Genomic DNA, 16326 nt, shown 5'->3' with positions numbered 1-16326 from the left:
AAAATGATTTCGTCATTTTTAGGTGTTTAGTTGGAGCGAAAATAACAGTCAACGAAAATCATTTTCGGTTTAACCGTAAAAGCTTCTTTAATTTTCGGAAAACGATTTACGATTTTTAAAACCGTAAATCGTTTTCCGAAATTAAGCTTTTCATCTTTACACGCATGTTTGATATCCGATCGTTAAAATTTAGCAATTGTCGGTCATCGGGATCCAGTCGGCGCCGGAGTCCGACAACATCCAGTCGCCGAAAACCTGCTGGTGCCTTAATCAGGCCACCGGAATTTTGCCGGTGCAAGAATCAGGCGGTCGGAATTCTGCCGTTATCGGAATCCGGCACCGACAGACCAAATTCAGGCCGGAATATTGCCGGATTCCGGCCAAGCAGGTCGGATCCGGCCGGATCTGGCCAAAACGGCCGGGATCCTGCCGGATCTTGACGGATCCGGCCATTGATCCAGCCGGATCTGGCCAAAACGGCTGAGATCCGCCAGGATCTGGACGGATCCGACCATTAATCCGGCCGGATCTGAAAGATTCCAGCCTGAATCCCGCCATTTTGGTCGGATCCGGTCAAACTTTCTCACCGGAATCCGGCAACTGCGACCGGACGTTGCCGGATTCCGGCGACAATTACCAAACTCTTATTTTTGCATTTCGTAATTTTTTCGTGCGAACCAAACACCGAAAAATATTTTCGAGAAAATCATTTTATCTGAAAATGATTTCGTCGAAATTATTTTACGACGGAAATCATTTTACGTCGAAATAAACGGAGCATTAATTGCATGTATTACATCGTCAAGCCACGAAAATGGAGTGTCGTATAATAATTGGCTGCCCATCCTATATATACTTAAAAAGGATTTGAATAGGGATTAAAATCTTTTTAAATTATTTGTTTGAATTTGAAATAATTCAGACAGATAATTATGAGAGACCACTTATAAGACCCACTTGACTGGATTAATAGTTGAACAACTTAATTTTTATTTAGTCAGATAAATTTAATGAGTGACCTCTCACAATCGTTTATTCAAATTATCTCAAATTCAAATATAATTTGAGAAATTCTTACCCTTAAACAGTCGAAGAACACTAACATCCGTGAAAGGCATTGAAGGGCATCATTCATTTATTTTAACTTGGAAAGTAAATATATATTTTTTTCTTTTCTTTTCTTTTCTTTTGCCAGGCCCTAATTAAGTAAAGAGAATTATATTAATTACACGACTGTCATAAAATCTTGCTGGCACCAAAGAAGATAGTTTACAACTTGGGTTATAATGGTGACAGGTTGAATACAATTCTCTTAACATATGCAATGAATTTGAGACGTTACCAACGACTCCAATTACCAATTGTTAAGGTTTGAATTATTTGGATTAGGTTTAGGTGCCATAAAAAAAAAATTTACAATATAAGTGCAGCAATTAATATTACTTATGCTGTAGTTTTTTTTACAGCAATTAAGCCAAATTCGTTTTATTAATATTCAAATCCTCTTCTTTTATGCATGTTTTCAAGGTTTATTTTAATAAACAACCACAAAATTTGAATTTACGAGAATTACGCTTATTAAATTACTATTTATTTTAAAAATTTAAACTAATGAAAATTGTTGATTTAATGATTTAATAATATTCTAATAGCTATTCCACATTCGATCTGTTCAAAATAATGGAGCATTTCATATATATATATATATATAATCAACTATAGCTTATGATTTAAGCATTGCAAATTAATTAAACTGGGAAATTTGCTGGATTTTTCTCCCTCTTTAGTTTTTGAAATAAAATCGTTTTTTTTTAATTATTTTAAATGAACTGAAAATAAGTCATTTAATAGGAAGGATTAAATTTTAGTAACGATAGGATTCTATAGTACTTTTCATATGAATAATTTAGGATTCAATTGTTAATCCTTTTTAGGTGGCATTTTTTTTTTATAAAAAAAAAAAAAAAGTTTTAGAATTACGTCAAGATAAAAGTAAGTTTTAATATTTTAATATTTTATATTTTATAAAGTTTTATTATTTTATAAATATTTTATATTTTATGTTATTTATTTTGAAAATAAAAAATGGTTAACAAAATAAAAGCCCAGAATGCGTAACAAAGTTGATCACGAGCGCATATTTAATTTGTTAATATTAAAAGCTTGTTTTCTTGTCGGAAAGAAGATAATTTCCAAATCTCAGGCCGTTCTCCAAATCGTCACCACAAACGTCATAACCCCTATTCCCTCATCCTTTATATGCGACCCTTCTGCGCCCTCACTTTGCATGTCCACTGATTTGTGCAAACCAGTCCCATTTTCACAGGCACTCACAGCCACACCATCATGGCCCGCCCCCACTTCCTCCTCGTAACATTTCCTATCCAAGGCCATATCAATCCTGGCCTCCAATTCGCCAAGCGCCTCATTCGCTTTGGAGCGCATGTCACCTTCGTCACCACTGTCGCCGCCCGCCGACGCATGAGCAAAATCCCCGCTCCTGGCAACTTGTCCTTCACCACCTTCTCCGATGGCTACGACGACGGGATTAAACCCGGTGACGATGTCGGCCACTTCATGTCCGAGATCAAGCGTTGTGGCTCCCAAGCTCTCACTGAACTTGTCGTGTCCACCGCAAACGAGGGTCGCCCATTTACGGGCCTAGTCTACACGATCCTCCTCCCTTGGGCTGCGGACGTGGCGAGTGGACTTCACCTCCCGTCAGCGCTTCTTTGGATTCAACCTGCCACGGTTTTGGACATATACTACTACTACTTCAATGGTTATGGAGATGTCATCAGGAACAGCAGCAATGACCCCTCATGTTCAGTAGAATTAACGGGACTGCCATTGTTCGCTAGCCGTGACCTGCCCTCCTATTTGCTTGCTTCAAATACGTATACTTTTATGCTCCCAACATTTCAAGAGCAACTTGAAGCTCTTGAAAAAGAAAGCAAGCCGAGAATACTGGTGAATACCTTTGATGCGCTGGAGCCCGATGCCTTAAGAGCGATCGAAAAGTACAATTTGATTGGGATTGGGCCACTAATTCCATCTGCTTTTCTGGATGGAAAAGATCCATCCGATACTTGTTTTGGAGGAGATCTTTTCCAAAGCTCCAAGGATCACTACATCGAATGGCTCAACTCTAAGCCCAAATCATCCGTTATTTACGTGTCGTTCGGGAGCTTGTTGGTGTTAGCCAAGCAACAAATGGAGGAGATTGCACGCGGATTGTTGGATTGTGGCCGCCCCTTCTTGTGGGTCATAAGAGCTAAGCAAAATGGAGAAGAAGAGAAGGAAGATGATAAATTGAGTTGTAGAGAGGAATTAGAAGAAAAGGGAATGATAGTGCCATGGTGCTCTCAGTTGGAGGTTTTGTCACACCCCTCATTGGGATGCTTTGTGACACATTGTGGGTGGAATTCAACTTTGGAGAGTTTGGTTTTTGGGGTGCCGGTAGTGGCGTTCCCCCAGTGGACGGATCAAGGGACAAACGCAAAGCTGATCCAGGACGTATGGAAGACGGGAGTGCGGGTGACTGCAAATGAGGATGGGATTGTTGAAAGTGATGAGATCAAGAGGTGCTTGGAATTGGTTATTGGAGGTGGAGAGGAAGGGGAAGAAATGAGAAGGAATGCTAAGAAATGGAGGGATTTAGCTAGGGAGGCCACCAAGGAAGGTGGCTCTTCGTATGAGAATCTTAAATCCTTTGTGGATGAAATTAGAGAATATTGTTAGAAGAGTTGCGTATGTTTGATGATGAAAACATTTAATTGCCTTATTAGGCTTAAGTGTTGTTGTTATATAGGGATGAATTCATGGGGTTATATTAAATGCATGTAGCCCGGTAGAATTTACCTTGTGATTTTGAAAGACGCTCTAACTCTCTAAAGTAATCAAAAATCTTATAACGATGTTCTTCAACAATAAATATTGACTTCCTATTATTTGCTTCCACGGCAGTTTTATTCGTTTGAAAAAATTATGAACTAATTAACCACTCCTTAAGCGGGCAAATCAGCAATATTAATAGCATTTTGTGGGTTGCTGTGAAGACTTTTGTAATCGAAATCGTGTTGGTTCTTCTCTTTTTTGCTGTCTTTATATTAGACTACAACAATATATATTCGGCTTCAGCATCTTTGCAGTGGATGTGGCTAATTTCAAGTGTGGGTTCAGATAGATTCGCCTTAATCTATGTCTATTTTATTTCTGTAATCGTCTCGTGTGGCCTTTTGAGAGAATTGGATTACTTGTGTGACTTATTTTTTACCTATTCTAATTATTCCATCCGATACTTGTTTTGGAGGAGATATTTTCCAAAGCTCCAAGGATCACTACATCGAATGGCTCAACTCTAAGCCCAAATCATCCGTTATTTACGTGTCGTTCGGGAGCTTGTTGGTGTTAGCCAAGCAACAGATGGAAGAGATTGCATGTGGATTGTTGGATTGTGGGCGCCCCTCCTTGTGGGTCATAAGAGCTAAGGAAAATGGAGAAGAAGAGAAGGAAGAGGATAAATTGAAATGTAGAGAGGAATTAGAAGAAAATGGAATGATAGTGCCATGGTGCTCTCAGGTGGAGGTTTTGTCACACCCCTTATTGGGATGCTTTGTGACACATTGTGGGTGGAATTCAACTTTGGAGAGTTTGGTTTCTGGGGTGCTAGTGGTGGCGTTCCCCCAATGGACGGATCAAGGGACAAACGCAAAGCTGATCCAGGACGTATGGAAGATGGGAGTGCGGGTGACTGCAAATGAGAATGGGAATGTTTTGGATATGATAGGAGGCACATTTGTTTGAACATAATAATTGATCGGGCTTGTAACTATCTCACGTGTAGCTTTGAATTGTCGGTTGTCATAATGGATGCATGTGTTTGGTAAAAATTGTTGAGTATTTTTATTTTTTGATTAATTATAAAAAATTATTGATATAATATAAAAAGTAAAAAAAGTAAATATAGAGAGGAATTAGAAGAAAATGGAATGACAGTGCCATGGTGCTCTCAGGTGGAGGTTTTGTCACACCCCTTATTGGGATGCTTTGTGACACATTGTGGGTGAAATTCAACTTTGGAGAGTTTAGTTTCTGGGGTGCCAGTGGTGGCGTTCCCCCAGTGGACGGATCAAGGGACAAACGCAAAGCTAATCCAGGACGTATGGAAGACAGGAGTGCGGGTGACTGCAAATGAGAATGGGAATGTTTTGGATATGATAGGAGGCACATTTGTTTGAACATAATAATTGCTCGGGCTCGTAACTATCTCACGTGTAGCTTTGAATTGTCAGTTGTCATAATGGATGTGTTTGGTAAAAATTGTTGAGTATTTTTTTTTTATTAATTATAAAAAATTATTGATATAATATAAAAAGTAAAAAAAGTAAAAAAAAAAAAAAAATTAAAATTGATTGTTTTTTATAAAAGTGAAAATAAAGAAGAGAATGGAGTGTTGGTTACCGAACACCTCCAATATTCATATCCTATATAGAACACAAGTTGGTTACATAAAGTAAATATCACAAATGTTATTTTTCCATAAATATATATTCACTATTATTAAGATTTTATCATGTAAGTTAAATAAATAAATTAACTTAAATTTTAAATAATTTAATTTCAAGTTTATATATGTATGTGTTATAATATATATATATATATATATATATATATATAAATTTATTATGCCAAATTTATATATAAACAATTAAACAAATACACTTATGTGTACATACAAACACACTTTTTTTTTTTTTTTTTTGAAGGGAAAATGGAGAAATCTCATTAATCAAACCCCGAAGGTAACAAAGTTACAAACAAACTGAGACTATGCTCAGGCTAAGACAAGGACTCACATTATAGGTACCCCGTTACAGTTACCTTAAAAACTCAGATCGTACCAAACGTTTGCTACAAATAAGCCTAGCCAACAGAAAGGTGCCTCTGCGCTAACATAGAAACTACTACTTGCACTATGGAGACGGTCATACAATCTGTGCACAAAGCAATGACCAGGTTAATCTGACACCGAGCAAACTGTTAAATACAATCCGCAAAAAAAAAAAAAAAAATCCAAACAGAAACATCCGTCGGAAAAGCTGTCATTGGTGACGGTGCATGTAGCACACGCGCCACCGTCGTACACCCCCCTCCAAACTCTCAAGACACCCCAGAGCACTGGAAACCACCATATACGGCAAAAGGGATGGAGCGTAACTCTCACGCGAGATCAAAGTATGAACACCCCTTGGCGCGTGAGAAAAACGCGCCAAGCTCCGGCGGTCATTTGGGTCGATACAATGCGGCGGCTGGGCCAGAAGGCGACAGCGAGCTAGGCTAGAGGGCGCGTGTCGAATTGAGGATGGCTGAACTTTGTAGATCTAGACTCAAAGAAAGGAGACAAGCTGAAGCTTCCCAAATCCCAACCGCCGACGACACGAGCGGCAATTTCTTCCCCCTTAGAGCTTCTCTGAAAAGTTTTCCTGTCAACAAATTAATAAAAAATGAAAAAACAAAACACAAAACCTCCCTAGCCCTTCGGACTAGGAGGACCAAAAAATTACCACCGGATCAGAGACCGGGGGGACCGAAAACCACCCCCGAAACTAGTTTGGGAGGAACAAAACTCCAAAATCTTAAAGATTGAAAAACGCTAAACTCCATCGAGAAAACTCAAGGAGGACCAAGGAAAACCCCTTAGTCCAAGAAGACCAAGGGAACAAAACCATGTCGGGGGGAGAGAGGTTTGGCAACACTGACTTCGAAGGGGGGTTTTGTGTGGGAAGGTTCGAGAGGGAGAGAGAGCTTCTGTGGTTCTATATTTTGGGAGGATGTTAGAAGTAATAAAAGTATACAAACACACTTCTTTTCACAATAATAGTAATTCAAAGTTTATATATTATATTAAGAAGAAAACTGTGTGTACCGAATACGAGGATGAGATCACTGCCCATTTGTCCTGCCAATTAAGCACATGATTGAAAGAAGCTTCTCGGAGTGACATGAACATGAAAATCCCAGAGACGTTTTGCGTGATGAATGACGTACAAGGAGTCACATAAAACTAATAAAACTAATAAACTATAAACTGTCAATCTGTCATGACTCATGCCTATCCCTAAAAGCCTAAAAAGAAGCCAATCAAGCCTGATTTGTCTTTGTCTTTCTCTGCACAACCACAAGTCTGGTTGCGTTGAACCGCTGTTTTTTTCTCGTCCACAAACATAATACTCTCAAATTGAGAAGAACATGGTGGCTTGGGGACCACGTTCAGGGGTGAACATGCTAACGTGAACGTTGTTATTAGTAATATTCGTATTTATATAATGTGATTATTATTTTTGAGTATTTGTATTCGCGTTATGTAATTATTATTCATTCTTGTGCGGTTATTACAGTTGTTAGATGCGGTTAATATCCGCTATCCGTATACGAGGTAATAAGCATTTTAGATTGCTATCTAATTCTATAAGCAAAATTAAATAATACGGTTATTACTATATGTAAGTTTAAATAAATTAATATTTCACTTGATATAAAATTTACGATTATCAGCCATAAAATGGACATTAGCTCCTAGAGTAATGGGGGATTTGGATTACCCAAATAAAAGAAAAGAAAAAAATAATAATAATAAATGTAATGAGATATGGCTTTGGAATGATAGTGAAAAAAACATAACATAACATAAATCTCCTATACTTCCTAAATTCAAAACGATGTCATTTTAGTGAATTTAATTAAATATATATTATATATAAAGGGAATGTGGTTACTATTATTAACCGCATCCGCATACCTTAAAATCACTATCCATATTCGCATATGAGGATAAGGATTTTTGCTGACCTAATCGGCATATACGGATAATGGTAATTAGGTACGAATAACAAGTGCGGATAATTATTATCCGCTGCATTTTTACCGCAGGGCCACACCTCCCAAGCTACCTTGTAGATTGAACCTAACTAAGCATGGGAAACCCCATCGTTGCCTTGTAGTGTATTTTGAGAGAGCTGATATGCAGGGGACGGGAAACTATCTCCTTGCAAGCTCTTTTGATTAAAAAAAATGAAATTTAATAAAAAAAGTGTCCTTTGATATCACATCAAAGGACACTTTTTTATTAAAATTCAATTTTTTTAACAAAAAGGGCTTGTTGGGGGACGGTTTTTCGTCCCCAACAATCATTTCCCGTATTTTGAAACTAATTTTAACTCCAAAAGTAAGAAGTTGTTTGCTTTCACTTCATTTCTTGTGCAAAATATATATATATTTTTCAATTCGACAAGGTCAGGATGGTCTTTTCAGCATCTCGATCAGTTAGGTAAATTATTTGCTCAAGCATCTTTTTATTTTATTTTTATTTATTTAAATTAAGCATCCCCTTTTAAGATAAAGGGTATTGACCCGCATGAGGCTGTTGTTTGAGCACGCAGCACGCAGCACGCAGCACGCAGCAAGCAAAAACAAGCATGCATGTCATGTATGTGTATAAAAATCAGGCGACATGAGAAACAAAAAGTCGCACTAATTTACTACATTTTCTTTTTATAGATAGATTAATTTACTAGATTTTCTTTTATGGATAGATTAATTTACCAGATTTTCATTTAATTGTATTACATCTTCAAGCCAAGAAACTGGAGTACTGTCGTGTAATAATTGGCTGCCCAACCTATATATACACTCAAAAAGGACTTGAGATTCCTTTTAGATTATTTGCTTGAATTTGAGATAATTAGAGTAGGTGATTGTGAGAGACCACATATAAGACCTATTTGACATGATAAATGATAGGACAATCCAATTTTTATTTGATCAAATGAATTTCATAAGGAATCTCTCATAATCATCTGTTCGAATTGTATCAAATTCAAACATAATTTAAGAGAATATTACCCTTGAACAGTCAAAGAACACTAACCTCTGTGGAAGGAAAGGCATCATTCATTTATTTGTCCAGATAACTTGGGAAGTAAATATCTTTTTTTTTTTTTTTTTTTTTTTTTTTTTTTTTTTTTTTTTTCCTTTTTGCCAGAGCCTAATTAACTAAAGAGAATTATATTGCACGAGAGTAGATATTGATTACGACTGTCATAAACTCTTGCTGGCACCAAAGAACATAAAAGCCCAAAATGCGTAACAATGTTGGTCACGAGCGCATATTTAATGTTGTTAATGTTGAAACCTTGTTTTTCTGTCTGAAAGAAGATACTTTCCAAATCTCAGGCCGTTCTCCAAAATCCAAATCGTCACCGCAAACGTCATAACACCTATCCCCTCATCCTTTATATACGAACCCTTCTGCGTCCTCAGCTTGCATGTCTCGTAATTTGAGCAAACCAGGCCCATTTTCACAGAACAGTCACAGCCACACCATCATGGCCCGCCCCCACTTCCTCCTCGTAACATTTCCTGCCCAAGGCCATATCAATCCTGGCCTCCAATTCGCCAAGCGACTCATTCGCTTTGGAGCGCATGTCACCTTCGTCACCACTGTCGCCGCCCGCCGTCGTATGAGCAAAATCCCCTCTCTCGTCGGCTTGTCCTTTGCCACCTTCTCCGACGGTTACGACAATGGGTTTAAACCCAGTGACGGTATCGGCCACCACATGTCCGAGCTCAAGCGTTGTGGCTCCCAAGCTCTCACTGAACTTGTCGTGTCCAGCGCAAACGAGAGTCTCCCATTTACAGGCCTAGTCTACACGATCCTCCTCCCTTGGGCTGCGGACGTGGCAAGTGAATTTCACCTCCCGTCAGCGCTTCTTTGGATTCAACCTGCCACGGTCTTGGACATATACTACTACTACTTCAATGGTTATGGAGATGTCGTCAGGAAAGGCAACAATGACCCCTCATGTTCAGTAGAATTACCGGGACTGCCATTGTTCGCTAGCCGTGACCTGCCCTCCTTTTTGCTTGCTTCAAATACGTATACTTTCATGCTCCCAACATTTCAAGAGCAACTTGAAGCTCTTGAAAAAGAAAGCAAGCCGAGAATACTGGTGAATACCTTTGATGCGCTGGAGCCCGATGCCTTAAGAGCGATCGAAAAGTACAATTTGATTGGGATTGGGCCACTAATTCCATCTGCTTTTCTGGATGGAAAAGATCCATCCGATACTTGTTTTGGAGGAGATCTTTTCCAAAGCTCCAAGGATCACTACATCGAATGGCTCAACTCTAAGCCCAAATCATCTGTTATTTACGTGTCGTTTGGGAGCTTCTTCATGTTAGCCAAGCAACAAATGGAGGAAATTGCACGCGGATTGTTGGATTGTGGCCGCCCCTTCTTGTGGGTCATAAAAGCCAAGGAAAACGAAGAAGAAGAGAAGGAAGAAGAGAAACTGAGTTGTAGAGAGGAATTGAAAGAAAGGGGAATGATAGTGACATGGTGCTCCCAGGTGGAGGTTTTGTCACACCCTTCATTGGGATGCTTTTTGACACATTGTGGATGGAATTCAACTTTGGAGAGTTTGGTTTCTGGGGTTCCCGTGGTAACGTATCCCCAATGGTCGGATCAAGGGACAAACGCAAAGCTAATCCAGGATGTGTGGAAGACAGGAGTGCGGGTGACTGCAAATGAGGATGGGATTGTTGAAAGTGATGAGATCAAGAGGTGCTTGGAATTGGTTATTGGAGGTGGAGAGGAAGGGGGAGAAATGAGAAGAAATGCTAAGAAATGGAGGGATTTGGCTAGGGAGGCCACCAAGGAAGGTGGCTCTTCGTATGAGAATCTTAAATCCTTTGTGGAAGAGATTAAAGAAGGATGTTATTAGAAGTGTTGTGAAAGTTTAATTATGCATTTAGTACAATGTATAAATAAGAATACTATTTACAGTACATACATGTATGTAAATGTATATAGTACAATATGTAAACCCTAAGTATAGTATTTACATATATGATACAAATTTAAGATTATGATATATATATATATATATATATAGCTATAAACCCTATGTGTAAATATTATATATAGTTATAAACCTTAATCCTAAGTGTATATATTATATATATCGATAAACCATAATCCAAAGTATATATACTATATATAGGTATAAACCCTAAACCTAAGTGTATATACTATATATAGCTATAAACTCTAATCCTAACCCTAACCCTAAGTGTATGTACTATATATAGCCATAAACCCTAAATGTATGTACTATATAAGGGACTAAACCATAAGTATTTAATTCATTATGTAGCGCGAAACCCTTAAAATAATTGTATTTACTATATATAGCCATAAATAGCAAGATTACTGTATATAGTTTCTAAACCGTTTACATGCATGCATATCTATATATGTAGTATTAATTATAAGTTTTTTAACTTTGTTATGTTTTAAATATTTTTTATTGTGTCTAAACGTAGATGGTGTACAAAATTAAACATTAATTTGAACTATTTGGTTTAATTATATATATAGCACCAAATTTGTTTAATTATGCGTATAGTACAATATGTAAATTAGGTCAGGGTTTACGTACTTATTAGTATATCATATATATATATATAAATAAGGAACCTAAAAAGCATAAACTCCAAGTATAGAATTTACATATAGCATATAGCTTTCAAACATAATTTTATGTGTATAAGCTATGTATACCGTATTTTCACAGATTTATATGGTTAATAAGATAAGGAGTTTTTTAATTTTTTTTCAAAAAATAAACACAACACAATTTTTTTTTTTTTTTTTAATATATATTTGGGAAAAAATAACAGTTTGACACGTGTATTAATACACGTGTCCAATTGGACAGACGTATTAAATACACGCGTCCAATTGGACACGAGTATTAAATACACGTGTCCAATTGTGAAAATTGTTCAATTAGACACGTTTTTCATAAGACACGTGTCTACAGTACCCGGTACTGTAGACACGCGTCGAATTGTATAAATTTTTGTAGTGTTTGCTGATGAAAACATTTGACTTAATTAGGCTGCTTCTTGTTGTTAGCGATGAATTCGTTGGGTTATATTTTGTTAATGAATTAGAATGCTTGTGGCTCGTTAGAATTTACGTACGTACCTTGTGATTTTGAAAGCCATTGATCTCAGAGTCTCTGAGTAATCAAAAATATTATAACGATTTTCTTCAACATTATTGCTTCATATGATCAGCTTAATTAATTGACACTTTCCACGGCAATTTTATTTGTTTGAAAAACTATACACTAACCCACTCCTTAATTAGAGCTTTTCAAGAAGTTTTCCAAACTTTAATAAAATTTTAGCTAAAAAATATACTTTTGCTATTTTATTAACAACTACTTTTAAAAAACTTCTTACGCCAAATTCTTTAAATATTTTTTTATTTTAACTAAATATTAATTTTTTATAGGTTTTAAACAACCTCTTCTAACAACTTTATCCGTCATGAAATAAACAATCAAATGACTTTGCCTTAAAACGCTTTGTTTTTGACAAGTACTGAAAACTCAAAAAATATTTTAAAGCAAACGAAGCATGGGAAACCCCATAGTTGCCTTAATTAGTTGTATTGTATTTTGAAGCTAATTTTAACTTAAAAAGTAAGAATTTGTTTGCTTTCACTACATTTCTTGTGCAAAATATATATATATTTTTCAATTCGACATGGGGAAAATGTTATAAAGGTCAGGATGGTCTTTTAATTTCAGCATCTCAGTTAGGTAAATTAAGGGTCCGTTTGGGTTTGCGATTTCAAAAAGTGCAATTTAAAATAACGATTTTAAAATGTGCGATTTGAAAAAAGTGATTTTTAAAAACGCAGTTAAGCGTTTGGCAAAATCGCAGTTTAGCCTTTAAAATCGGGAATTTACCTTTAAATTTCTGCGTTTTCAAAAAAGCATCATCTTATCTGCGATTTGAAAAAGCAGATTTTTTGCGTTTTCAAATCGCAATTTTTAAAAACGCAGTTCCCAAACAATCTATGTTCTGCGATTTGGTTTAAAATCGCACTTATTGTCTATGAAATCGCAATCCCAAACGCACCCTAATTATATATGTGCTCAAGCATCCCCTTTCAAGATAAAGGCAAAGGGAATTGACCCAACATGAGGCTGTTGTTTGAGTACGTAGGCAGCAAGCAAAATAACTTTAATTCAAACAAGCATGCATGTCATGTGTATAAAAATCTGGCGACATGAGAAGCAAAAGTCGCACTAATTCACTACATTTTTAACACACGTGGTATAAAATCTGGCTGGCACCAAAGAGGATAGTTTACAAGTTGGGTTATTGTAGTGGTGACAGGTTGAATATATACAGTCTACTTCATTTACTTCTTCTGACAATTCTCTTAACATATGCAATGAATTTGAGACATTACCAACGACTCCAATTACCAATTGTTAAGGGTTGAATTAATTATTTTAAAAATTTAAGTTGATGAAAATTATTTGGATTAAGGCTTAAGTGGTGTAAAAAAAATTACAATATAAGTGCAGCAATTAATATTGCTTATGCTGTAGTTTTTTTTAAAGCAACTAATTAAGCCATAACCGTTTAATTAATATTCAAATGCTCTTCTTTTATGCGTGTTTTCAAGTTTTCTTTTAATAAACGAAGACAAAATTTGAATTCATGAGATTTACGCTTATTAAATTACTATTTATTTTAAAATTTTAAACCAATAAAAATTGTTGATTTAATTATTTAATAATATTCTAATAGCTATACCACATTCGATCTGTTCAAAATAATGGAGCATTTCATATATATATATATATATATATATATATATATATATATATAATCAACTATAGCTTATGATTTAAGCATTGCAAATTAATTAATCTTGGAAATTCGCTGGATTTTTCTCCCTCTTTATTTTTTGAAATAAAATCATTTTTTTAATTATTTTAAATGAACTGAAAATAAGTCATTTAATAGTAAGGATTAAACTTTAGTAACGATAGGAATCTGTAGTACTTTTCATATGAATAATTTAGGATTCGATTGTTAATCCTTTTGAGGTGGCATTTTTATTTTTTATTTTTTAAAAATAAATTTTTAGAACTACGTCAAGATAAAAGTAAGTTTTAATATTTTATAAATATTTTGTATTTTATGTTATTTATTTTGAAAACAAAAAATCGTTAACAAAATAAAAGCCCAGAATGCGTAACAAAGTTGATCACGAGCGATTAATAGTAACGATTAAATTTTAGTAACGATAGGAATCTATAGTACTTTTCATATGAATAATTTAGGAATATTCTAATTTTTAGTTATTGTAATTATTTTCGTACCGCTTTAATTTGTATTAAGCCTGTTATTGAAATATCCACTCCATTTTTGCGTTCCTACGTACTCCTTTTCCAAGCAGGAAGAATCCTCCCGTAAGAGTATTTTTAGTAGCCTCATCAAAATAGTTTTTTAGCTATTTTGGTGAGCAAATTTGTTGAAAATCCTGAAAAATCATTCACAACAGTCTCACCATTTTAACCCAAAAAATTTGATGACTGAAATTACTAACCAAATTAGATGAGGTATTTTCACTTAACAACTCACTCACCAAATTTTGTTTCACCTTTCTTTCTCACATGATTAGCACACATTTTTCCTTTTTTCTCTCATTTTCTTCTCCCATCTCCCATCTCTCACACGATAATGTCCTTATTTCATGGATATGAATGATTTTTTGTAAAAAGATTATATAGAGAAAAAAAAAAATGAAAAAATTATTATTTAAATGGAATAGTGAATATTAACTAGTTAAAATGGTGAGGCTGCTGGGGGAATTTTAATAAAGTGGCTCACTAGAATAGAAAAAAGTGATTTTTAGTTATTTTGGTGAGTAAAATTTGGTGAGGTTACTTAAATAATATTAAATTTAAAAGATGCTCTAATCCTCTCATTATCCAATTACTAAAAAAAAAAGAATTGACAAAGTCTTATCGCGTGGCCGGGGCCCAGTACATTTTGGTTTGGTTTTTCGTGGAATTTTGACTCTTCTTCGATTTCTTTCTCTAATAATATAGAGGAATGCCAGAACATTTTATTGCGTTCTCCTGATGTTCTCCTACAATAGTATAGATGTAATTGTTTAATTACGTCTATGTCATTCCAGGAGAATATCGAGAGATGTTCTAACATTTCCCTAATAATATAAATCGATTTTGGAGTGCTGGCCAACTTTTCAACTGATAGTCGATGTTGGAGTCTGTTGCTTGACTGACTTTTCAACTTATAAAAGTATGCAGCTTCGACAAGAATGAATATAGAGAAACCCAGAGATCGGAGTGTGTTTGGCAATCATTTTCTTTTTCCTTTTTTGTTTTTTTGTTTTATTCTAAAATATTCTTTTCTTTTCTTTTTTTCACTTTTTATATTATATCAATAATTTTTTATTACTACTATCCAAACAAAAAAACATACTACAAAACAATTTTTTTTTTTTTACTTTTCTATAAAACAATACTAAACTTTTTATATTTTATATAATATTTATCAATTGCTTTTGACTACTGCTCAAACAAAAATTTCACAACTCAACCATTTACCAAACGGTGCCGAGTTTAAAAAAAATAACGCATGACGTGCGTTGAGAAATATAACGGGTTAAAATTACACCATTGATATTTGTTGTTGGCTTAAATAACAAATGATTTTATATAATATCAAAATTAATTCATGGATTCATTTGATAGACTTAATTTATACTCAAGTCAAATTTCGTTAAATTTTTTTATAAATTCAATTAGTCATCACGTCCGTGTCAGTAAAATGAGAGCTTCTACACATGAGACTTTCGTCCGTCTCTCTTCCGTCGGTTTTCCAGCGTGGCTTTTTGTTTTTTGTTTTTTTTTTTTTAACCAAAAAAGTTTGAAAACGCGGGTGGTCGACATTTAGGTTGATTTTCAAAATTTTTGCCATTTCCCAAATCTCCCCCTCTCCACTGTCCCCTCCCCCACAGATCAACTGCCGCCCAACGGCCGACACTGTCCGGCCCTCTCAGACCACCGCAGGCCACCGATCTCCACCCGAGACCCAGCAGACCGTCGACCCCTGACGAACGGCGCCCGCGACCCATCTCCGACACTGTCCGGCCCTCTTAGACCACCGCAGCCGCAGGCCACCGATCTCCACCCGCCACCTAGCAGACCGTCAACCCCTGACGAACGGCGCCCGCGACCCATCTCCGACACTGTCCGGCCCTCTCAGACCACCGCAGGCCACCGATCTCCACCCGAGACCTAACAGACCGTTGAACCCTGACGAACGGCGCTCGCGACCTCCATCTCTTCCAACCGACACCGTCCCGGCGACCCATTTCTCTCTCTCTCTCTCTCTCTCTCTCTCTCACCCAGAAGACCGTGC

The 16326-nt window shown here is 36.1% G+C and overlaps 3 protein-coding genes across 3 annotated transcripts; all 3 read left to right on the top strand.

Annotated features, from left to right (window-relative positions):
* The first annotated feature begins 2278 nt into the window (after positions 1-2278).
* Positions 2279-3837, top strand: LOC133871565 (phloretin 4'-O-glucosyltransferase-like). The gene has a single exon (XM_062308995.1). It carries the CDS (start codon positions 2347-2349, stop codon positions 3739-3741), a length of 1395 nt encoding a protein of 464 aa, XP_062164979.1. The 5' UTR covers positions 2279-2346; the 3' UTR covers positions 3742-3837.
* Positions 3838-4164: 327 nt separating this feature from the next.
* On the top strand, positions 4165-4870 carry LOC133871571 (crocetin glucosyltransferase, chloroplastic-like). The gene has a single exon (XM_062309002.1). The coding sequence runs from the start codon at positions 4426-4428 to the stop codon at positions 4804-4806; it is 381 nt and encodes a 126-aa protein (XP_062164986.1). The 5' UTR covers positions 4165-4425; the 3' UTR covers positions 4807-4870.
* Positions 4871-9335: 4465 nt separating this feature from the next.
* On the top strand, positions 9336-10886 carry LOC133858498 (phloretin 4'-O-glucosyltransferase-like). The gene has a single exon (XM_062293972.1). The coding sequence runs from the start codon at positions 9387-9389 to the stop codon at positions 10782-10784; it is 1398 nt and encodes a 465-aa protein (XP_062149956.1). The 5' UTR covers positions 9336-9386; the 3' UTR covers positions 10785-10886.
* Positions 10887-16326: the final 5440 nt, after the last annotated feature.

This window comes from Alnus glutinosa, chromosome 1 (genome assembly GCF_958979055.1).
Source record: "Alnus glutinosa chromosome 1, dhAlnGlut1.1, whole genome shotgun sequence".
Classification (NCBI taxonomy): Eukaryota; Viridiplantae; Streptophyta; class Magnoliopsida; order Fagales; family Betulaceae; genus Alnus; species Alnus glutinosa.
The sequence above is the reverse complement of the archived record's forward strand: the minus strand, read 5'-3'. Positions and strand labels throughout refer to the sequence as shown.

Coding starts and splice junctions, on each gene's coding strand:
- LOC133871565 (XM_062308995.1), top strand. CDS start 2,347: ATGGCCCGCCCCCACTTCCTCCTCGTAACATTTCCTATCCAAGGCCAT.
- LOC133871571 (XM_062309002.1), top strand. CDS start 4,426: ATGGAAGAGATTGCATGTGGATTGTTGGATTGTGGGCGCCCCTCCTTG.
- LOC133858498 (XM_062293972.1), top strand. CDS start 9,387: ATGGCCCGCCCCCACTTCCTCCTCGTAACATTTCCTGCCCAAGGCCAT.